This window comes from Manacus vitellinus, unplaced genomic scaffold, assembly GCF_001715985.3.
Source record: "Manacus vitellinus isolate BGI_N305 unplaced genomic scaffold, ASM171598v3 scaffold_73_pilon, whole genome shotgun sequence".
NCBI lineage: Eukaryota > Metazoa > Chordata > Aves > Passeriformes > Pipridae > Manacus > Manacus vitellinus.
The window spans coordinates 1,054,912-1,080,051 of record NW_021940773.1 but is presented as its reverse complement, the minus strand read 5'-3'; the positions used below and the strand labels follow the sequence as shown (position 1 = coordinate 1,080,051).

The following is a 25,140-nucleotide window of genomic DNA, read 5'->3' as shown; positions in this document are numbered from 1 at the left end:
ACTTCAAATCTTGTAAGACTTTGCACATACATCTCAGATACTGAATTTGGTTCAGTGATTTTCAAGTGTTTTTTTGCTTGTGTAGTATCCTAAAATTTTGTTACCAAAGTATTTCTGATACAATTGCCTTTATGGAAGAGGGTCTGATCAAAGTGATTTTTATTGGAGGAAAAATGAAGCTGTGAATTCAGATTTCCACTTATTTGCATTCCCATGCAAGTAGATGTCCCTGATCAGTAGAGACCCAAGAAATGAAAAATTTAAAAGAAATAAAACCACAAAACAAACAGAAAGAGCTGCGGAACAAATCCGTGATTACTTAAGAACTTCATAGAAGTTTTCTCAACTGATGGTTCATCCTCTTTACCAAAATGAATATAGGGAAGCTGTGCCTTTTCTTTTTGTTGTTTCAGAAAGGACACCAGGTTTTGTGCATGCTAATGCAAAATTCGATGTGAAGCTTTTCTTCTATTTCTAACTACCAATCTTTCCTGCTCGTATTTGGAAAGGGAAGCCCCAGAGAATTAACCAAGCTGGGCAAGGTGACAAGAGGCATCCACACCAAAAGTTTAAATTAATGGCAGTAAAGGATTTTTTGATGTTGCAGTTTCTTCGCACTTCAGTGCTCTGTGAAGCTGAACTATGTATCTGTGATGTAGCTCCTATGTCTGCATGGACAGCGGATTTGCCTTGTAGTGGAACGTGACCAACAACGTTAGAGTGATACAGAAAGCAAAACAGTTTTACAGTTCTCTAGAACATACAAGTATCTGTAGGCTTGATTGTAAAAAGTGTGAGAGGTCATGTAAGGTTTTCTGCTGACTGCAAGTTTGAAGCAGGGGTTTATGTTGATTAAATTTGAAAGCCTTGTATGAGTCACTCATTTGGATAGCGTTAAAGTGCAACAACTCTTGTGCCAATAGCTGTTATCTTATGTAAAGTTACTTCTGCCTGTTTGGTGTTTTGTCTTTGGCAATATGACTGAAACCTCATGAACAGCAGAATTCAGAGTAAAAACCTGTGAGTGTCAGCCAGTGCTAAAAAGCATTTCCTTCCTCCCAGCCCTTCACCTGTATTGGCTTTCCATGCTACTGAGTTATTTTTTTTCCTTCCTTGTTTCCCCCAAGAGTTGTGTATTGCCAGAAAGTTGCAAACTGTAGGTGATAGAGCTTTTACTCTTCTCTAAGTGATATGGGGAAACAAGTTTTAATTCAAGTTCTGGATTGTTTGTGTGGCAATGTAGAAAAACACAGGTTTGTTCACCAAATGTTACGTGACTTGTCCTGGGACTTGCAATCTGCAGTATTGAAATGCCATTTTTCTTGCTGTTTCTTAGGTGTAGATGAAGGAACAGGTTTAGACATTGAGTTGTATATGATAACAGATGAAGTGTGAAGAAGCTGGTTTTTTTTTAGAACTCCTTGTGCCATCTTTGAAGTCAGTGATATAATTAAAATGATAATGGATTGTGTGGGCTTTATTAACTAGTGAGCTTTTCGCCGTTTTGGAGTAGCTTATTCTTAATTGAAAAACCTTCAGTGTGTTTTGGAGTAAATTTGAGATGACTTAGAGTATCCTGAGTTTAATGGGGTTTTGATATTTTACCCTACGAACTTTGAGTTTTCTTTGCTAGTGAATTAACCACCGTACGACTTTCTGCTGCAGTTTGCAGCACCCAGGTTCTGAGACCACTGAAAAGATAACAGAGAGAGGCAGCATGTTGGACATAGAGATGCCTCAACTTGAGCTACTGGAAACTTCAAAGCTGTTGGGATTTCTCTCAATTTACTCTATAAGACAGTAATTCAGTATTAATCTTTTATAGGTAATAAATGTCTCAGTTTTTCTCAGACTGTCTGGAAGTGATCTACATCTTTTCTCTAATCTCAAAGGGCTGCTACAGAGCCTTTCCCTCTGCTTCCACAGCTCCAGTGCAGTCTTGGTAGTTGTAGCTTTGCAGTGTTTACAGGGAAGGTGTGAATATAGATCTTGTCCAAGTCTCCTAATGTTGTAGAGCTCCAAATGGTAGAAACAAAGCCAAGGACTAACTGTATCCCATGTCATGCAAAGAAAGATCTGAATGCATAATAAATTAATTTACAAGACCCTCTAAAGAAGAAAGTTGTTAAACCTCCAGTGTGTTTATTCATTTACCACATGTAAAGTTCAAATGTGCAAGTGACTGATTTGAACTTTGAGAAGGTTGGAAGGGGACCTCAGAAAAATCAAGTCCAGCATCTCCTTCCCCAGGCAGGAGAAACTGGGTCTGGTTTTGAGAGATGCGCAAAACCTCTGCTCTTACGCCTCACAATTCTTATGGGAAAAAAAATCCATATGTCTAACCTGAGTTGTTTTTTCCTGCTATAATCTGAAATTGTTAGTACTTACGGTGCTCTGCAGAGTCATGGAGAATAGAGTCTTTCTTTCCTTTTTGGGACAGCCTTTTACATGTTTGAATATGGCTTTATTCTCTTTCATCTCATCTTGAAATTAAATAATTCCAACTTGTTACTTTCCTCAGAGGTCACACCTGAGAATGTGATGTAAAAAAGTCCCTTAGCTAAGAAAATGTTTTCCATATTTAAAGGAAACCAATGTTTTAGATGTGTAAATAGGCAACATTCTACTTCTGTACTTTCCCAGAATTTTTTCTATTCCTACATCTTTCAGTTATACTTGACTAGAATCCTGAAGCTATTTGGATCCTAGCTCAGAGGAGCCTGATCTGGTACAAGATTGAATTCTCCTTTTAGTAGGAGTCATAACGATTTTCAGTTAAAAACCATCTCATTTCAGTTAAAAGCAAGTTGTTTTATTTTTTTTATGATTTATTTTATACTCAGTTGGCAGGACACCAACTGAAAATTATACCAATTCATGGGTGAGATGAAAAACTATTTCTGTAAGAGTATACAAAAGGGATTAAAAAGAATCTGCCAACTCAGCCTACATTTCCAACTCAATGAAAGTGGAGTTGCAGAAGGTAAATTCAGTCTTGTGAGAGCATCTTGACTCTCCTGGAGCTTCTGATTCTGAGTATTTACACATAATGTGTAGTCACTGGGGCTTTCGACTTTTAACTGATGCTGGATTTCATAGAAAACTCTGTGTTCTGGTGTTCTCCAGACTGTTAGAAAGCTGAGCATTGCCTGAAGCTTAAGTACTTTGTGGCATGTTTCTCTTTAGGCTTTTCCTTTAAATCTGTGGAGTTAACGGGTCACATAGCAGCAGTTAGTGTTTCTGCAAGAGCAAGTTGTATGTTCCTCTTTCATTGTATGGAAGCACAGCCTACAGACTGAACATAATACCACTTAAGGTTTTAACCTTTTCAGATTAAATTACCATAAGAAAGTTTCCCTAAGGCATTTTAATAATGACAACTTACATAGACCTTTTTGTCTTCTACTTCTATAGGCATTAACATTTTGCCTTTAATCAATGAGGCTCAGGCTTAAACCTTACAGGTTTTCCTATAAGCTGTTTAGTTAGATGGACCTTCGTAGCAATTCTTACTTGTTAATTATTTCCCTTCCCTTCAGTTTTCTATGCACATGTTCATAGCTTGTGCAAGGGTTTAAGTTTCTTTTTCTTTCTTCTTTTTCAATGAAAAAATGAAAAGGATTTGGCAGATTGTGAAGTAGAAAGAACTTAGTGTGTCTTATATATTGGGAGAAGATAGTATTGAAATACTGCCTCCCGAAAATGTTAGTGAAGCAATGACTTGAAGAGGTTTCAGTTTCTTCTGTGTGATGATGTCTACAATACACTGGGAATGGTGAGAAATCTTCTGTCTTTGTTTAGGAGCAGGAATGTTTTGAATAGTTAATGCAAAGATGCTTCATGATTGAAGAATTACTGCTCAAAAACAAATAATTGGGCAAAAAAGGCAAGAAAATAATTATGTTGACACAAGGGTTGAGTTGTATGTAGGTGTTCAAAGGTATTGCAGAGGAGGTGCTGCAAAGAATGGAGGTGGGTAGGTTCCTGGCATGCTGATGACATCAAAGTGTGATGAGAGCATGAAAGAAGAACTGAAAATGAGATAATGAGAAGAAGGCAACTGGGGACATTTACATAACTGATGAAGTGAAAGGGGCAAACCAATTGCAGTCAAAGCCCTCTATGCTGCATGTTTGGAGATACCTTCATACAAAGACCAAAAAGTCTTGTAGATAGGCCATCAGACTTTCTGGCTCAGGTGTGGATGCTGTTGTTTAAATTGAGAAAGAATGGGAATAAAGGATCATATGTGAGTGGATTATACGGACCATAAACGGTGTCTTTCCCTTGGGTTTTTTTCTTTGTCATGTACTAAGAAGAGTCAGTAATACTGGTGGTTGTGTGAAGAAGGGGAGATGGGCATCTGGCTGCACAGATGCAAGATGGTGTGCTGAAGATCCATGGTATCTTAGTACCCGAGAGAAGGCAAGGGGGCAGGGTGGCATCATATTTAAGGTTTTTTGCAGTGTCATGGAGTTGTCCTCTAGGAAACAGAAAACTTCAGAAGTTCTAGGTTGGTTAAGGAAAACACCAGCAGTATAGAGATGACATTAACCGGAAAGTAGGAATGAACCTCATGAGGAAAAATTGTTAAGAATGGGATTACAGCATGATTTCCATCTTAGAGCAGTTAATTAACAAGTCTCAGTTTAACTACATTGGCTCTTCTGCAACAATAGTGAACATGATACAATCACTAAGCTGTCTATCCCTTTTCTACACTTTCCTGGAGTAGCATTCAGCAGGACACTGGAAAAAAGTTCTGTTAATAGGTAAAGTGCATCTGATCCGTTTGATGAAAGAAATTGTGCCCTGTCTGATTTTGGATTACTGTAAATTAGCAAAGGAGTACCGACTCTGCCCAGTCGTAACAGATGGAAACTTCATCAGTCAACAGCACAACACCACAAATCATTCTGTGTGTCCATACTTTTTTCTTTAGTACTTTTGTCTATTTTGAAGTATGATAAAGTTGTCATCCACAGTAAATATCTTCTGTATAAATTGTGGGGGGAAGGGAGAGGAAGATGTGGTTTGTCACTTGTTCTAGTAAGGCTAAAAACAGATCTTACTAAACATGAAACTATAGAATCAGTTCCAAAGCTAAATGCATCACTGGTATAGGGTAATGGAATCAGGTTCACATGGTGCTAACCTAACAGTCTTTTTTGAAAGTAAGTTATGGAGAAGATGCAGAAAGGATCAGCTGGAGATTTACAGTCAAAACAGAGAAATTATATCAGCTTGGGGCTGGGGGGCTAAAAAACCAAACCACAAGATGACTAATACGGCCCCAGAGTGATGCATGAGGAACATATGCTGTGGATTCTGCTTTGGGGAGTATGGGAGAATAATTTTGAGTGGGACACAGGAGAGCTGCTCCATCTGTTGCCTCTTCAACTAAGATAGTGCAGTTAAAGGTTAGGATAGTCCGTTTTTCTTGACAAAATAAGATGGAAAAAGATACGTGGTAACACAAACATAGTAGGGAAACTTGTCTCGAGTGCTTGACTAGGAAGGTAATATCTTAATAGCTTTTCATCTGGTATTCGTGCAGAGGATTCTCTCAAGATGAGATTGGACAGTGTAATCCTGCAATCAGTTCAAGAGCTGAAGTGTGGGGTGCTTTATGATGATGTGCAGGAAATGAGATAGGCAGGTATAGAGCAATTTGGTTAGGCATTGATCAAGATTTCAAAATGCCTACTGTTGTTTAGCGGGGTTCTTCCGGGCAGGCAATTCAGGAACCCCCAATTCTGAGGGAACAACTACTGCAGCACCTCTTCTTCCTCCTTCTCAATCAGTAATGTTGGGTTTTATTCCATTTGGAATCAGATGCATAGGAAAAATCTAATTAATTTGAGGATTGTCAGACTGAACTGCAGTAATAATGGTGACTTTTGTATCGTGTGTATTAATCTACTGTATTCTGTTATATGGTCATGGAATAAGTGAACATAGGGTTGGCCAGACAGTAAACTACCATATAGCCTGACAAAAGCCACACAAATGAGTGTATTCAGTGCAGTTTTCCACCTGTCTCATCTGGGTGGGGGTTTTTTGTTTCATTTTCTGGTTAGCGTTTCTCTCATGTCAGCAAATACAATCATGTACCTGGAAAGCAGTATCTGTTCCATGTTGTGTTTATGTGCTGTACAAATCGAGACAGAGAAAAGAAATGGATCTTTGTCTATCTCCAAAACATAGGATAATACCTACAAATTCAAATGCCTGTAAAACTACAAGAATTTCAATTCAGTTGTGTACTAATGTGTTCAGATAACACTGCTCATAGAAGCAGCTACATTTTTGTTTAACAAAGAAATATTTTTTATATGACTAAGGAATCAGGTAGTTACTAAGGAAAGCTGAAAAGACTATGTATATATATTTCACATGGTGAAACCTTTGGTTTCATAAATGATTTAAAGCTAATTTTGTAATTTTAATACATTCTTTGCATATATAAACTTGGTAGTTTTCTTATTGTGGTATGTTGCATTTCAACCACATATTCTTGAATATTATGAAGTTATTATCCGAACTTTACAAGAATGGAAAATAAGATACAGTATAGGCAATTCTCTCATTTCTACTAATAATAGTTTTCAATGAGTCTGATTTGATGCTTTCATCTCATACTTGATGTAATTTGTACTTTCCATGGCACCTTTTTTTTTCAAGGAATGAGGTGGAAACCAATAGTGAAAACTTAATTGATGCTTAATAGAAAGAAAAGCATTGATTTTGACCCTGTTAAAAGAGCTCTGAAACAACACCTGGTGAATGGAAAATTCGAGGTGTAAATATAAATAACAGCAGCTTAAACAAACAGCTCAGAAACTGGGGGTGGAGGAGGAGGGAAAATAGGGTTAGTCATATAGGTCATGGGATGGACAAAGAAGAAGATAAGTTAGTGAGTAATCAAATGCCTTAGGTGTTTTCATACAAATGGAAAAAAGGTAAGGGTGAACAAGCAGAACTGGAAATATTAGTATGCACTCAAGATTGAGTTAAATGCTCTAAAAGATCTGTCAGGATATCTTGTTTAACTGGTATGTTTAAAAAAAAGTAGTTTGCTTTGTACATAATGTACTTGCTTGTTTTCTAGAATAAGCTAAAGAAATTAAAACCACTGAAAAATCTGTGATTAAAAAATATATATATAAAATTATAAAAATATATAAACATATATAAACAAAAAAATATATAAACATATATACCATACGTGGTGATAGTTTAACATGGGATTTCTACTTAGTTTGCTGTTAAGTGTTATCTTTCATGGACTGTAAATAAAACTATGCACCAACTACCTATCGGACCATCTTGTGTACCTAAAAGTTTACCTACTTTGTCCAAGTGTAGTAGTTGGTAACTAAGAGAAATTCCCACACCTCTAAACCGTGTCTTCCCTAAAACACAAGTGTTTTACTTCACCAAATCTGCAAGCTCAAGTAAACTAAGCTGCTTTAAGCTATCAAATGAAATTATCCAAAGCGTAGAATTTAGATGATAATGTCTACCTCGTTGAAAACTTTGAATAACAAAACAAACAGGAGATAAGCATCAACTGGGAAAGCAAGATAGAAGCAGGAGTCTGCCAGTGACCATACTACTGATGTCAAAGAGGAGAAAATAGCTAGTGGGAAGACATAAGTTTGCTTCAATCAGATTGGAAAAAGTCAGCTGAGAAAATCAAAGAAGTCTTTTGGAGACAATGACTATGAAATGATCTTAAATGTGTTGGGTTAATGGTTGGACTCAGTCTTAAAGGTTTTCTCCAACCTAAATGATTCTGTGATTCTTCTTATAGAAGGGGAGGAGAAAGAAGGACAAACTAAAATCGGTGGGCCTGGAGATACTGGTGACCTCGGGTAATTTGTGAGTAAGATCTCATGAAGACAACTATAATGAAAGGAATTAACTGAAATGAACGCCGAGGTCTCAAAACAGTGTATTAAATGTCCAGTTCAGTGAAACTGAGCTCCTTTTTGTTCATGTGTGAAACGTGAGCAGGAAGACTGCAGAAAGCAAGTAGAGCAGCTACTAAATGTGAAAGTGAAAGTCTCATGTAAAAATGAGGGCAAGACTGAAAGTTTAGGGGGCATTAATCATGTTTCCCGTGAGATGTGTTTTGTTCGGTAATAAGAAATAGCTCCATACCTGCTTTAGCAGAAAGAAGGCAATGTCCACCAAGTGTTGGTTTGCTATTCATTAGGGAGGGAAAAACTGTTGGCAGTGGGAAAGCTGAAGTGTTCAGTGCTTGTGTATGTTGCCCTTTCTTAAAAAACAGTCATTTTGCAGTCAGCTAACATAGTTAAAACCAGCAAGAAAGAGGGAAGAGTAAAGAAAAACATAGCCTAGACAAAAAACCCAAAACAAACAAAGAGAAACCCAATAGAATAGGTGAGATGTTTTCAAACTGTTACTGATTGTCTTCAAAGGACAAGTTATCTTTATCAGGATGGCTGAAAATTCAGACTTGAAAGAAGTTGCATATTTAGTGCCTTGCTTTAAAAAGGGACAAAAAAGACGTGGGGAACTAGAAGCCTGTCAATTGAAATGAAAAATGCCAGGACAAATAATCAGCCAAACTATTTGCAAGCAGCTGGAAGATAACAAAGAGTTGAAAAACAACTACCAGGGTATGACATGGCTTGGTTTTGATAAATTTAATCTAACTTGTTTGTAAGAGTCACAGTACTTATGGATAAGGGATAACCATAATGTCATCTTGACTCCAAGAAGGCTTTGCTGACATTAGACTCATGCAAACAGGCTGTGTGCAAGGTAGAACTATATTTGGCTATGTGCATTAAGAGATGAGTAACTGAACTTAATTATCCTAGCTCACTTTCAAACTGACACAGAAGTGGTGGTTTCACAGAGGTCTGTCTTTTCTCAGGCTGTTCCTTAATGCCATCAGCTGACTGAGTGGAGGGAAATGGTTATAAATTTTGGATACTACAGGCTTCCTTGTAATGACCCTTGTGTTACCCGTGGGACAAGTTATAGGGCAAGAAGTACAAGTTTGAATTGCAGGAAAACACGTAAAATTGGGAAACTTCCCAGTTACAAGCATATTGAAGCGCTGGAATGGATTGCTTAGGGAAACACTATTGATCAGTGGAAGTCTTTATGAATGCCTGGACTTGTATCTCTCAGGGATGACAGATGTAGAGCCAATCTAGGTGTAGGCGGGGAAGTGGACTAGGTGACCTCTCCATCACTGTAAAACAGACCTGTGAGAGTTTGTGTAGAATACATTGCTTTTTTATATTACGTGATTGGCAAAAATGTTTGTATTGTCTCCTGTGCTCTCCTCCTCTTCGCCTTTGGGAACACAGAATTTTGTATGTTAGACTTGGAGTAGTTTAGAACATATTGTATATGTTAGCACATATGTTTGTTTAGTATGTTTAGCAAGTATGTTCTGTTTAAAAGGTAGTCAGTCGACCTGGTCATGGTAGCAGTTGTGAATGGTTTTCAGCCACAGTAGTCCATCCTTTATAATAGCCAAGTTGTTTGCAAACTGTTCTGGGCAGTCCAACTGTTACACCAAAATATTTGCTCTTAAGGCTTCTGTTTTCTGAGGTTTCAAGTAAATCTCGCCAGTAGATCTGCGGGCAGTGCTTTATAGCCAGAAATCACTGACGTATTTGTATGAGACTGTAGGAGGTCTCTAATCAATACACAGGGTCCAGTATGGCCTGTTTCTGTGTGACCAGTGGCTCTGGTTCGGCGATAAACTCTGCTTTTGTCTGGCCTGATGCCCTGGAGGTGGCTTTTGTGCTTTCCTGGTGGGGCTACAAGTCTGCCTTACAATTGCAGATAAAATCCAGGTTGCTACAAGACATTGCAAAATCAGGTATTGAGTTGCACAAGACTTGCCTGCTGTTTCTAATTCACCGCTTCTGAAAAGGCCAGACCCTTGATTTACATCTGTGTACTTCACCTTTCCCAATAGGTGATTCTCAGGGTGGGCTTTTCTTTTCTTTCTGCTTTCTGCCTCATCCTTCATAAGATTAAGTGTGGTTGGGTAGAATTGTTAGAGCCAATTTGTTGTCCTTTGCAACCTGCAAATAAATAATTTACTAGAAACAATAATTTACATTACACTGTAGCCCATGAGTGTGTCTTAATTCCAATATTGCACTTTGTCAGAAAATCATAATCAGTTGCAATACACTTTATCATTTTGAAAAATTACAGAACAAGCCCCTCAATAACCTGATCAGATCTGGTGTGTACACACAGGTGTGCACACATCAAACTGCGTTACTTCACTTTTGCCTTATGTTCTGTTTCGCAGCTTTTCTAAGTGTAAAATGGTTCTGTGCTTCACAGCCCTTGTATTTCTTAAATATTCCCAGTTAGTTAAAGGTCCTCTGTGGTGTTTCTTAGGATGTTATTACCAGTCTGAGCAGCTGGGCGATTAGTAAGAAGCAAAGGCCTGTGTTACAAATGTATATAGTGCCGAGAATAGGGGCGATACTGTACAGAAAGCAACTCTTGGACTTGATAATTAGTTTCCCTTTTAATCATTAGCCAGAATGCGTTATAAGGCAGGTAAACAAACTGTTTACTGTAAGTCATCCATAAGACGTAAATGCCTTGTCATAGGACAAAATAAAACTCACTCCTCTACAAGCAGTGCTATAAACAATTTGTAAAGATGCTCTGGTTTTTCTTTCTGTGTGAATACAGCTGCTGAAAGAGGGTAATATTTCATAGCTGAATAACAGGAATTGTCAATTTTATTAGAAGTTAAATTTACCTTTTCATCTTTTATTGCGACCTGTGCCCCGTATGCAGTTTGGAAAACAAAAGAGAAAAATGCAGCTATTAGTCTAAGTCTGTCTTTCCTGAAGCTTCTACAGTCTTTAACAGCTTTATCTTCACTGGCTCCATGCTTTTAAATGCAAATTGGGAACTGGGGGTGGTGTGGACAGACAGCTTTAATGGATTATACTCCCTGCTAACCAGCCCGTGGATTATTACAATATACAAATGAATATGTGTCTCTAAACTCATGAAGAGGAAGGTGGTGTATTTGTTCTCACTTGTTAGAGTTTTTCAAATACGGATGATTTTTAAAAATCTCGAGTTTTGCATTTTTGTTTTCTATTCTTAGGCATTTTAAAGTTTTTAAGTTTATTCCATGAACAGTGGAAGTAGTGAAAACCCTGTTGGGTATAGATTTGTGCCCTTGGGCGTCTCTGTCCTCAAGTATCCTGTAATGGCCTGAGCTCCCCTCAGTAGAGCCTGTTTAACAATTCCTTTCCCTTTCCCTGTCATGCAGCACCTCCAGCTCTTCACTGCCCTAGAGAGTCTCCTGCTTCCCTGCCTGTCCCCCCAGCAGTGGGCTGGGGAAGCTTCTGCTACACCTGATTTAGAGCTGGAAGAGGCAGCATCAGGTTTCCTCTTAGTGGTTAGGATCTTTGTTAGGTCTCAGTGTGTGATTTTTAGGCAAAAATCCCTCTGCATCTTATGTTGCTGGCAAAAACTACTACAACATGGCTTATTTACAGTCTCACCATATACTTTGTTTTCTCTATTTTCAGATACAATTTAAAGGGAAATAAGTATCTTAAAAATTACATGGTAAAGGGCTGTGATATATCGTGTTGTAAAGCACTTGTAAGAAGGAAGATGCTTGTTTGCTTTTCTGAAGATTGAGACAAGTGTCTGAAGAATTGTCTATTTTTTTTAAACACTAGAGGTAGTTAAACTCTCTATGTATAAATATATATGCATACAAAGATATCCATCCGATATATATAGGTATACTTCTCCATTTAATCTTCAATAATTCTTTAGATCAAATGAGCAGTTTCCTTGTAAACTCTACCAGGTATCTACATCTCATATGGAGGACAGCACTTTGTTGTCTGTGTCACATAAGGTGAACGTTTTATGAGGGGTTTTTGGCAAATTTTTGCAAATATAATAATCAGGTAAAACCCAGTGTAACTTTGATTGCTGATAGCAGTGGGTGGTAGTACATTTGCTGGTAGTCACCAAATGTAGGTCTTACAAATACATTTTTTTTCAGCATATGTTTACAGTCCTAAAGGAATTGCTTCAGTTTCAAGGAATTAGAGTCCTCATGGAGTTTGCAGCTGTTTTCTGTTATTCCGTGTGATCACCTGCTACTGTTTCTTGTGACTCAGAATAGTGGTGTTAATATTAACTTAATTGTAAATATTACATGTGAACTGTCTCACCTGAATATTGCTTTCCTCTTTGAAATGCAAATAGTCTTTGGGTAAGATATGGTCTAGGGGCATCTTGGCAGAGAGGTGCTGGTGAACTCAAACAGGAGAATGCCAATTTTTAACATTTTAGAACTCCCCAAAACAGAAAGAAGCAGATGAGCTAAAGTCAAGCTTAAGGACAACCTTACCTGACAGCAGTAAAACCACTTGAAGCATTTAGCATCATTTTTAAAAATCAGTTTGAGATGTTTAACTTGCTTTTTCTGTGTTCACGTCCTGTAGTGGTGTCTTTTAACATGCAGCATTTCCAGTGAGAGATGTAAAATCAGTGTCACATTCCAGCTTTGGAGGGAATGCAGGGGGTGTGCCCACTTCCAGAATTAATCCTGAAGCTGCTTCCCTAGCTGAAGTTTACAGAGATTATTTCCTCCGAAGAAAAATGTTTGGAGGCCACTCCTAGTTTAAAATGAGGAGGAAATGTTAACTTCCTTACTAATTACAGAAGGAAGAGGGGAAAGAGGTTATTACAAATATGACAAATAGCTGGTGAATTTCCTCAAGGAATCTGGTGTAGAAGCACTTGTGAAAAAGCAGGAGACTGTGTGGAATAATGATGTTGTCCGCTTCTTTACAAACTTTCTTTGGAAAGAGCAGCGTTTGTAAATTCCCAGTCCAGACCTCTGGAATGGTGGTTCTTGCCATTGGCAGCTGTAAGTGGAATACAAGTCCTGAACTATAACCTAGTGGCAAGAAGGTGACTCAAAAGGCAGTTTGTTAAAGCATTGTTACACTGATTAGAAAAAGAAACATAAGAGCTCAGGAGTAGCAGCAAAGCAGATTTCCAAATAAGTAATTTCCATCATGAAATTTGAAGTATTTCATGTTTTCCTAAAAGTAGCAGCACTTGGAGTTTGACAAATTGGGGATTGATTATGTTTTTCTTTAATTTTTTTCCCTTGCTGCTTGTTGCCTGCTTAGGAGATAAGTTTTGAACATTTGTTCTGTGTGTTTGTCAGCAGTAAATGCCAGCAGCTGGGTAGAGAAAAGGAAGCCCTTTTAGGGATAAGCTATGTTCACCCTCTGTCAACCATCAGACAGTTCAAGTGGGGGCATAACCAAATTTCCTATACTCCAGTGGCAGCCAAATATGAGGAACGCATTCATGAGAAACTAGGATTTATAATTTCTTTTGCTCCTAGAGCCACTCGTTAATTGCTATTTGGCATGTATGTGTTTGCTTTTTTCTTTCTTTCTTTTTTCCTTTTAAAAGCAAGTATGTGCATTCCACTGAGGCTCTTTTCAGCCTTTGTGGACAGCACTGCTATCTTTCTACTTTTTTCTGTTGTATCTTCGTGTTTGTGTGGATCCAGTCTAAAAATCTCAAGCAGAACTGCAGCATAGCCTGTGTATATTCCTTCCATGTGTGGAAAATCATGTTTGCATGGGTTCAGTCAACTCAGTAGCAATCCTGAAGAATTCTGTGGGATGGCTCATTGTTCTGAGGAATTCTTATTTGCTGCAGAGCATGTAAAACATCTTTGCTCTGCATAAGTAAGTCATTATATTGCCACTAAAATGAATTCCATCATTTAAAATACCTAATTGTGCTGTTTTCTCTGGAGATTTTGTATTTTTACTGACTAGTTAATTTTGTTGTTTTTAACGATAACCACTTTTATATCTGTATTGGATATAAAAGTTATAAAGATAAAGCTGTTACCCTTTCAGAAGGTAAAGAAAATCAACTTCTAATCCTTTGAGAGGCACTCTGCACATTAAGCAATCTGTTACAACAATCTGTAGATGAATCACCCTTGAGGGAAGTACTTTAAGACATTGTTAATTCCGTGTTGATTTATATTATTTTCCTATGTAAGCCAGAAATAGGGGAGTGGAATTACTAAGTCAGGTTATAGGGGTAAGCAAAGAATCATAGAATTTTTTAGGGTTGGAAAAGGCCTTTGAGATCACAGAGTCCAGCTGTTAACTCAGCACTGCCAAGTCCATCACTAAAACATATCTTGGGAGAAGAGGCTGACTGACTGAGGGTGCCCTCGGTGCTCTCGTCCAGATCATCAGTGAAGATACTAAACAGGACTGGCCCCAGTACTGAGCCTGGGGGAACACCATTTATACCTGCCCACCAGCTGGTTTAACTCCATTCACCACATCTCTTTGGACTTGACCATCCAGCCAGTTGCTCCAGGAGAATGATGTGGGAAACAGTGGCAGAGGCTTTACTGAAGTGTGGATAAGCAACACCCACAGACTTTCCCTCATCCTCTAAGCGGGTCACCCTGTCACAGAAGGATATCAGGTTGGTCAAGCAGGACCTGCTTTTCATAACCTTGGGCTGTCAGGCCTGATCTCCTGGCTGTCACATAATGTGACTTCTGGCAAATTAGCACAGCACTTACTGAAAAGTTTCACTTATTATGTTCCTTGGCATCCACTCTGAACTTGTGATATGAAGTGTCTAGGAAGAACACACGTTTATCCAACAGTTTCAAAAGGCACTTAAAGAGAAAGTCCAATCAGTGTCTTGTCAATGTCACACGTTTATTAATATTGCTATAAACTGGGAAAAGTCGTTGTGCCTCATTTCTTATGTGAAAATATATATATATATGCATATATTTTTCATAGTGGAATTTAAATTATATTAAGATTCAGAAATATATTACGAAATGAAAAAAAGCAAAGCACGGGGAGACAAGGGTCAGTGCAACAGCCAGTGCAACAGCATTTTATGGAGCACCATCCATATCCTAAGACTCTTCTGCCTGGAAAGAAACAACTCAGAGAGGCTGTGGTACAAATGTCATAGAGAGGGGGAATATGACATTACTGCTCACTGCCCTTTTAGTACAGAAGCTGAAGGATATCAAATGAAACGAGGACTTTTGGGGCTTTAAATTGCAAAAGGGAGTGTTACTTCATGCAGTGTGTAGCTAAGCTGCAGGATGTTGTGGGCGCCGGAGTCTTAAATCAGTTCATAGAAGACTTGGACAAACCTTGGAAGTGTGGTCAGTTAAGGGATGCTAAATGCAAAAACTGAATCTCTGGCTCAGAAACTCCCTGGAAGCACTGATTGCTGAGAGTGCTGGGAAGATGTGGTTTCGTGCTTGCCCAGTGCTTACATTATTCCTTAGAAATCTGCTTCCAACCTTGTTTAGAGGCAGGGTGAGCCTTTTGATTTGACTCTTGACATCCCACTGCTATGGACTGCAGGAATTCAGCAGGGTGATTTGAGACTCCTTCCCAAACATCAGTTACCTTTTCTCAGTGATGTTCCCAACAGGTAAATACTGACACAAGAATGTTTTCAGATGCTCCTAAGATACTTTATAGGCATTTTGTGAGGGTCACACAGATTTTAAGTGAGATTTCAAGATACCATTTCTTCATATCATAGTAACATTCATTCTGGAATGAATACATTCTGGAAAAGTAATTTTATGTAGGGAACTATGTGAGAAGAAAATTAATTTTGATAGAAAAACAAATGTTACTGGGAAAATGGCTTGACATAAATAGCTGAGAGGACAAGGCAGAATTGGGGTGGGGGAAGGGTGGAAAATGTGGTCATTTCCAACTGCCTCCTTTCATTGTGGGATTGGCATCACTTAGGAGAGTAATTTTAACCTTATGGCTACTTTAATTTCCTGTTCTGTAAATCGGTAGCTGCTTAACTTCCCAGCTTAGTGAACAGTGATTTTAGTTGTACTTCTGACATCTTCTGAAAGAATACCTACCTGGGGAAATACCAAAAGAATTCTCAGTAGTCTTCTGCTTCTGAAAAAAAAAGGGGGGGAGGGGATGCAATAGGATTTTAAAATCCATCTAATGCTGAGTGCTTTCAGAACACAAGAATTTTGTACTTCCTTTTCATACCTTTGAGGACATTTCTCTCTAATCTGCTCGGCTATTGCTGTCAGATGTGAAGGGTGCACCCCTGTTTCTATTTTGCATTTTCTCAGTCAGAAAACCAGAAAATAACAAAGCTTCCCCTAACAGGGCTTAGGAATCGTTTCTGAAATGGGTTGTGTTCTTCCATTAACAGGCAAGATTTGCCTGTATACCCATTTGAATGCTTGGTAGGTGACAATGTGTTGACCAAAGTCTTCTGAAGATAAATTTGTTCAGTAAAACAAATGAAAAAAGATTCTTATGGACTTGAGTAAAACAAAAAGTACAATGTGTGTGCCTTCTGGACATGTGCACATAGCAAATCTACACAGGAGAGTAAACTGTTAGATATGTATTTTTGTCACCTCATTTCATTTTCCAAATCTTTGTACTATAAAGTCAAAATTTGCTTGCCAAATGTATTTAAAGATAATTTAGTCAGTGAAACTTACAGGCCTAAATCACTATGAATTTTCCTTGAAAATAGTAGTGTAGCATGGAAATACTGAATAGATGCATGATGGTTATGTAGTAGCTATTTAAAGATACATGTAAATGCAGAGTTAGATATTATTTTAGAAACACTCTTAAGGAGAGCAACAGTAGGTGCAAATTTGAAATTTTTAGCCACACAATCAGATGTGGTGTTAGAGCTCCAGCATCCCAAGGATGCAGATAGTCCTTTTTCAGTAATAGAAGCTTGGCAACTTCAATATAAATAAAAGCTAATACATCAAAGTCACTACCAAATGCCTGAGTCTGCTACTAATTTGCATTTTATTTGTGAAGGTATGGCAGAAATTCTGTTCTTTGTAAACATTTTATTCATTCAGACTTGAACTCTTTGAGCTTTAGTATTTTACATGTATTGTAGACTTTTGTTTCGTGACGGACTGTTGTTCACTATTAGTTTGGGATAAGCAATGACAACAGCTGTGGCAGAGACAACAGCAGTGAAATTATTAAACTTTAAGCCAAGTAGATTCTTTCTTAGTGAAGCAACGTTTTTCCAAGTCTTCTGATTAGCCTTGAACACCGTGGCGTAGTTTTAAAGTATTGTTATAAATTATAAATTTGTGAAAAAGTAATGTTGCCCAAACAAGAATTACATCGCTACCTGTTCAAAGTATTTCTGTTAGTTCAGTCTACTTCAGTATTTTCCATGGTAACTACTTAGTTTTGCATTTTAAGTTGATCACAGCTTCACCGTGAATAACTATATTGTTAAATGTGTTTAGAATACCGATTTTTGTTTGCTGTTTCTCACAGGTGCATTCTACTCCCTCTCCTGGGAATGAAGCCCCCTCAGCAGAGCCTCTTCATACTCGTGGATTCGGTTGATGAGGGATGTAACGTTTCCGAGGGTGAACAGACTTCCACAAGTTTATCTGGAACAATTGCAGAGATTTTAGCAAGCCACTTCGAGTTCTTCCCTCCCTGGCTGCTCCTCCTGTGCTCTGCCCGCAAGCAGAGTAAAGCTGTTACAAAAATGTTTACAGGTGAGTGCAGAGCATAGGAAGTGTTTGGTACCATAACTAGGACGTCGTATTTACCAGACCCTGGGTGTGATGGTTGCATGCTTAGTTCTAAAAAATGACAAAAAACAACAATGCCAGTTCTAAAAAACACACATCCCACTTTACCAAGGACTACAGATAGCTTAAATCACACAAATATTTTGGAGTTAAATTATGTCTTTGCAATGCACCTGCCGAGAACAGGGCTGCTTTGGGTTTTCCTCTCACTTTACTTGTTTTTATGAGGCTTTGAAACAGCGAGGTGATGTGTAAGTACAGAAGTATTTCGGCTGCATACACCCATGCCTTACAGCCTCAAAAGGTTTTTCTTTAATCTCCCATTAAAACCTCTCCCCATATTTGCAGGAAGTGAGTAAGAAGGTGAAATTGGAGAGAGGAATAGTGTAGATGTGGATTCTTGGTGCGTGCTTTTGGCAGAGGTTGCACAGTAAAAAAATTCTTTACAGCTTCTTCATCCAGGCTTTGCCGTGTCATGAGAACATTTCTTCACTATAATGACATTGTTACTGGAAGTTCTCTGAAATTTAATAAAAGGCAATATCTAGACTGGATTCCAAGCCTATGTATAAAGCCTGTGTGTATTAAGGACACAATTAGGACAAAAATGTGATTATAGAACTTAGACCCATAGGCTTGCTCATTTGACAGTGGCAAAAGGTCAATGGGATAATTGCATTTTGGAATGAAGTACTGTATTAATCAGCAACAGACATGAAGACTGGTATTTGGGAGTATGCGAGAACTAAAAGAAACTTTGGGGTAGCTTCACTTTGGACATTCATATGAGAATAGTTTTGTCAAAGTTTGGCTGATTAGATATGTTGTCATTGCCAAAAAAACAGACAAAACTTTCTTCACAGCAGCTCTGTTTCCTTTCCACTGAATCATATAGTGTTTCTGACTAGTCCTAAAAAATTGCTGTTGTTTTCTAAGTGTATTTCCGGATGGAATTCCTAACAGGAAAAATCAGCAGAACTAATGGATATGCCTTTAAAATAAATTTGATTTCAGTGAGTTAATTTCTCATTTCCACAGAGCATGAGTTGATGAATAGCATAAAGGAAGTTGATGTATGATACTATAATCCCATCTTCACTGTGAAAAGGTATAGCAAAGAAAGAATTGGATACAAATTGAGAAGGAGTTTTAGGGTCTATCCGGAAGAAGTGGTGGTTTAGCCGCTGTGAAAGAAAAACGGGACATTACAGCCAATGTGATGGCTGCCCATTTAATACACTGTTGGATGATTTTCCTGTTAATAGCCAATACTCAAGTTTGCAAAAGGTATGGTCGGTATGAGGAGCATTGCTGAAGCTCCTGTTAACTTCAGAAATGTTGCAACTTCGTGTTGTAAAACTGGAGATAACATGGATTTCTTCTCTGGTTCTAGCCTGAAAAGGATTCACTGACATTAAAGTTTCTGCTGGGGCAAACTCTTCTCCTCCTTTGTGGTATTTGAATGTTTACTTTTAGCTGAGCCAATTTTTAAAACTATTTATATTTAGTTGGTGGGCAGGCAGAATTGAAGATCAACAATAAGTATTTGGAACAAAAAACAAAAAATCAGCTTCACTGTAACTTAGTAAGATAGATTGGAACCCTTTTAGGATTGTTTTAGGAAAATGTGCCCCATCTGTAGCTTTTTCTGCTAAAAAAAGTTTTGGAGTATAATATGAAATATATCTTAACCAATATTAACCTGATTGCAATAAGATTATATCTGTTTTCACTTAAAATTTTCATGCAGTGAAAACTTCCTCCAAATCTCTCTGACAAATAGGTTTAGCTCTCATTTTAGCAAAGTGTTATCGATGACTGGATTGCTGCAGTGACCTTGTCCTGTGATGCTCTTTTTTGGGTGTCCAATACAGATGAGAGTTCTGCAAGTATCTCCTGAGCCAAAAATAGCCATGACGTGGAAGAGAGAGTCAAGCTTTTCTCATCCACCCTCATCCTAATGGTGAATAATCCCTAACAGTCTAAGAATGAGAAAAGGAGCAGGGTAATTTAGTCTGATCCTCTTTATTCTTTCACTTCTGTTGGTGACTTATTTATGAAAATTGAATAGTTGTGCTGACTCTGCTGCAGCTTGTGCTCTGGGCCCTTCTGTATTCCCAGATTCTGTAGTAGCACAATGTGCTACAGATTTTTTTCCCCTTACAGAGATTCTCAGCTTTCATTAATTTAAAAAATAAAAAAAAAAAAAAGGAGAAAAAAATGGTTTTGCCTCTTGTGATTGCAGAGACGGCCTCAAAAATATGAACCAAATGTAAAATGATGCCTGCATGAGTCTGTGGTCACCCTCCACAGAGAGCAAAAAGCCAGCCAACTGAGTAAAAAAAGGAGGGGAACAGATAATGCATGGCCTTCTCTTGCATGTGCACTGTCACTCCCACATCATACCTGTTTGGTTTTCGTAATGACTTCCCCCCCAAATTTAACAATTCTGTCTTGCACCCATAGTTATCCACAGGGTCTCCCACATCATTATTTGTTATCATTTGGCTACAAGCATGGACAGTTAAGCAGCTACATTAAACACAGTCTTTCCAACTTAAAAGTGGCACAGAACATCCATTTTTTTTTTAAGCTTCAGCTAATGAGCTCATTAAAATGCTTCTCCTAAAATGAGACTAAATCTTGAAGGCATAGGAGTCACTCTTACAAAACCTATTTCCTTTCTTAAATGTCCGTGGTAGTAGTTGAAAAACTTGAGGCATTTTAAAATCAGGCAATTTGATTTAGATAAGTGTGAGTGAAGAGCAGATAATTCCTCATCAACAGCGCAAAATTAAATAGACGAAAGTGCTTATGTACAAATACTCTTATTTATTGGGTCAAAGAGGCTTTTTTCAATAGGCATTTACTTAATTTCTTCTTTTTTGCTGCACACATAAATCAAGTATCTGTGGCATCTGGCTTGATTATACCCCTCAATTAAACACTGACATTCTTCCAAAGAATTCCTTCTCGTGCATGAGGCATGAATGCACCAGTGAGGTACAACACCTGCAGATGTCACATCTCAGGGATCCATAGTTTTCATTAAGTTAGTGTTAAATATCAGAAAGATACTGAAAACTCCAATAAAAAGAATCAAAAGTGGAGGTGAAAGGGTTTGGTTTAGACTCAGAGGTGACTTAAGATCCATTCACCCACTTGTCCATAGGCAAAACTAGACAACATCATTCATTTTTCGCTCTTCTTTTTTTCTGCCATTGAGTTTCAGCCAGATATTTTTAAGAGCTGATATTTATCCAAATTCATTATTAGAAATATTGGGAGCATGTCTTTCTCATATCTCTGCTATTTACTGGTTCTGGTCTGAATAGATGTGGAGGGTTGATTTTCTTATACTGTTTCCAATGCTAAAATATAAGCAATACTTTAGAGAAATACAGTAAAAAATCACAACCCAGCTACTCTGCACCCAAAAAAACTCACTGTTTGGTGATTAAAGCCACTCAGGAAGTCATATTGCTGAATACCCAAATTGAAGCAGTTGCCTGATTTGGATCTGAGCCTTTCTGATTAGCTGCCATTCCAGAAAAGAAATGGCATGAGACCACTACAGGAGATATTGCTTTAAGAATGAAGAATCTAAGTTGTCCTCTAATTTTTCATTGTAGTTTGGAATTTGTTTGGATGACCTCATGTTACTTTAAAGACTTTATGGGAGTTGGATTTTGACTTTAAAAGATAAATTTTATGTATTTCTGTAGTTTTAAAATTTACTTTTAAAGTACTAAAGCTTTGAAAAACTTTATTTGTTGCTTTGGTTCAGGTTTTGGAAAGGACAAATGTTCAGAAGGCTTGGGAAATCAACAGAGAACTTTTAATTATTGTTTCCTTTCTTGTCATTACTGCTTTGAAAGCACTGTACTAGGGAATTTCATATTTCCTAGTAAAAAACTGTGTGTGAATTTGGAACTTAATCGCCTTGTAATTAAAGAGGGAAGACTAAATTGTTTTAAATGAACTGTTACCTGTAAATCTAATTAAATAAACTTCTGTGCAATGACACGGACCAGTGAGAGCAGCAGATTTCAGCCTCAATGTCTTGTAGCACCTGCAGTAGATGCAGTGATATTTGTAATGCACAATATACTGCAAATGCACTAAAAACCAAATGTGCTGCTTGAATTATCAGGTGCATTTTACTCTGCTGGATAAGTTATTCTTTTTGAGCAGGTGTGCATAAATGGCCACAAAAATACCTGATTTATTATATGACAGATCAGCAGTGTAAATTATTAATGCCAAATCATTGTCATGTTTGTAATCATTTAGATTACTCTAAAGTTAACCATTCAGTTAAATATATTAAAATGTGTTTAAAACTTTTGTAATTTACTTATGTAAATTCATCTAAAGATATGGAAGTAGAAGGATTTTTTAAGCATTTCCTGGAACTTGCTAGTTAATAGCTTATTTTTTATTATTAAAGTCTGAGAAAGTTGACATACTGTAAAAGTATTTATAGCCAAGATACTTTTTTTCTCCCGCTTTGAATGACCCTAGATCTTGCCAAGAAGTACATTTGGAACTGATTTGTTTACAGAACTGCCAGAAATGTAATAAATCAGGACAATCCATATTGGAGCTGTTGTTGGTTTGAAAGTGATGTGTTGTATGAAAAATTTTAACAACGCAAAAAGCAGGGTCGTGGGACTGCAGGTTCTGTCTACTGCAACTCCTGTTTTGCTGAGCTGAAGTAGTTCATGGGAATGCTTCTGAAACAAAATGAGCTTTCTCTTAATGTTTTGGTGCTTCTTTTCCATGAAAGTGACTTATTGTATGGGGCAGGGTTGAAAAGCAAGTTTGCAGGATCTTTGTTTGGAAATGTAAAATGACCTCAGTTAGATAGATATTTGGGGCAAAAAAACCAAGGCTTTGTCTTCCTTCTTCAAGCTAGCAACAAGAATTTAAGACTTCAAAAAACTATGGTTCTATCTGTGAGGCCTTTTTTGAATTATTCGCTTATTATAGTATGACATGGTGCAGTGGTCAAAATTAACAACCTATTTCTGTCCAAAAGTCTGTTACAATGGCAGTTTGTTAATCCCAGCCCTTAAAGTGCGTTTCATCCCTGGAATGTGTGAAGGCCTGTGTGAGTGTACTGTGCTTCTTGGTATCCAGACTTATTTTGAGATAGAAAATATAGGATCTCACTTACAAGGAATACATGGAAATATTGCAGAAAAAAAAAAACCAAGCAATTGTTAGCTTCCATGAACATACAGCCACTCAAATAATTTTAAAACTGTTCTGAAGTCTTCTGAAATTTTTTTACCTGTCTGAAGTGCTTTGATATTTCGTGTGTCTCAGGTAAGTACAGATCAGGGTGATATTTTTAGCCCTAATATGGAACAAAGTAATCAGAGGATCCTAGACTGGTTTGGAAGAGACCTTAATGATCCTCTAGTTCCAACCCCCCCACCATTGTCAGAGACACCTTGCACTAGACCAGGTTGCTCAGGGCCTCATCCAACCTGGCCTTAAGGTCTTCCAGGAATGGAGCATCCATAATTTCTCTGGGCAATAATGCAACCTTATTTAAAGGGAAAAAAACCCCAAACACACAAACCCTTCCTTTTTCACTTGTTTTATTTGGAGGGCTTGGGTTTTTATATCACATCCGAAATGATTTTATTTTCCTACCCATTTTGGGAAGCAAAATGAAAATTGCTTTTCCAAAGAACACTTGCAAGATAAGAAAGAGTCTTTTGCTTTTGAAGCACATGTACAGGGACTGAGGCACTTAAACAGTTATCACTCTGCAAGTTTTCCTGGGAAGGCTGGGAGTCAGGAGAGGTGAAGTGTAGTCATTAGTCAGGCAACGCTGAACATCAGCTGAAATCCCAGGATTGCTGTTGTGCGAGTCCATCAGGGGGTTTTCTCGTTATTGTGAAATGAAACTACTGAAAAAACACTTGAGTAATGTAAAAATAGAAATAGCTTACATTGCAGGTATATAGTAGAAGGAAGGATGTGGTCAAAGGATTAGTGTGAGATTTTGTGAGCAGGGTCACTTGTGACTAAACACATAGAGAATGAGTTTGCAGAGCTCTCTGCCTGTCCTCATTTAGCCAAGTGACAGGTTCAAATCAGTACTGGGAGAAGCAGAGCAGTTCAAAGGAAGGTGAGTGAACAGGGTTGTGTATTTGCTCCAAATAGAGCAAAACAGAGCTTTTCCCTGTGCACATGAGCCAAGCAAAGGGACACTTGTCTCTAATTACAGCTCTGTGTCTGCACGTGACTGTGAATCCATGCACCAAGCAATGCCCTGTTTTTAGTGTTATTTTTTCACTTGTGTATCTTCTGAAGGATCCTGACCTAGAAACAGTCTTTCACTTCAAGTGAAAGCTTGGGATCTGCAGAGTTGCAGGGCACTGTCTGTTATTACTCAGCAAAGTTTTTTATTTGGGTTATGTGCAAGAATTAAGGGCTTTACAAAGTTACATACAGAATATTTTAATAAAATACATAGTAAATAGATGAATTATCCCATTCTGCAGGTCAGGTTAGGACGTTACTCGAATTTGTGGCAAATGATGGTGGATAAAGATGATTCTTCTGAGAGCCAGGAAAAAAAAAGAGCCTCTGGAACAAATATCCCCCCCCAAAAAATAATTATTTTCTTTCTCCTGGCCTTCTTACTCACAAATCTTCAAGTAGTCAATCTTATTTGTGTAGTCTTAACCTCTGAACTGACTGTGCAAATCCTCTCCAGTGGAGAGAAGCATGATTTTATTTTACGTATTCTATTGGTTTAGCCCTGTTCCGTTTGTAATGCTTCCTTAATTAATAAGGGAAGCAGAAATATTTTAGTAACACTTCCATAGCTTGCCTCTCAGTTCTGATCTGTTGTGTTTGTACAATGCTCATGTAGACTAAACAATTAACAAAGTGAGCTTAATGGGACATTCAGAACTTCTGTTGAAGCCACTGGGAAACAAAAAACACAGCTCTGTTATCAGCCTGAATTTGCTGTCAGAACAAGCTCCCAGACTGAGCAGTTTGATCCACAGAGTGTTCAAATACAATAAAACTATAGACTTAGAAGCAACGTTCTTCAGAAACTCACTTAAAATTATTTGTTCCAGGGAGATAGGGCCAAAATTGAATTGAATACATTGATCTATGGTTGCTTTTCCTTCTAAATTATTTAGAAGTTCAGTAACTGCTTTGGTTGGAAAAGCAAAGTTGGGTTTTTTCCCTGACTAGCTGAGCTGCCTGTAAGGAAATGTGTGCAGTGTGCTCTGGAGGATGGGATTACAGCCTGTCCCTGGAGGAGTGAGGTACAGTTCTGGCCTGAAACACAGTTGTCGAAGCTGCTGTGTCTGTGACCTCTGTGGTTTTCCCATGGCTTCGGGAAAAGCAGTGTTCAAACACTGTAATGTGTCCCTATAGGGTAGGTCTTCATCAAATGCTTTCCTTGGCCCTACCAAAGCAAATGTTTGAAGCGGCAG

General features: G+C 38.0%; 1 protein-coding gene across 1 annotated transcript in view; it reads left to right on the top strand.

Moving 5' to 3' along the window:
- ANKRD50 (ankyrin repeat domain 50) overlaps window positions 1–25,140 on the top strand; it is a 40,912-nt gene that overhangs the window by 5,179 nt on the left and 10,593 nt on the right. The window contains exon 2 of the mRNA XM_008929663.2: window positions 17,400–17,629. Coding sequence (XP_008927911.1) covers window positions 17,400–17,629 — 230 coding nt within the window. The remainder of the gene's footprint in view (window positions 1–17,399; window positions 17,630–25,140) is intronic.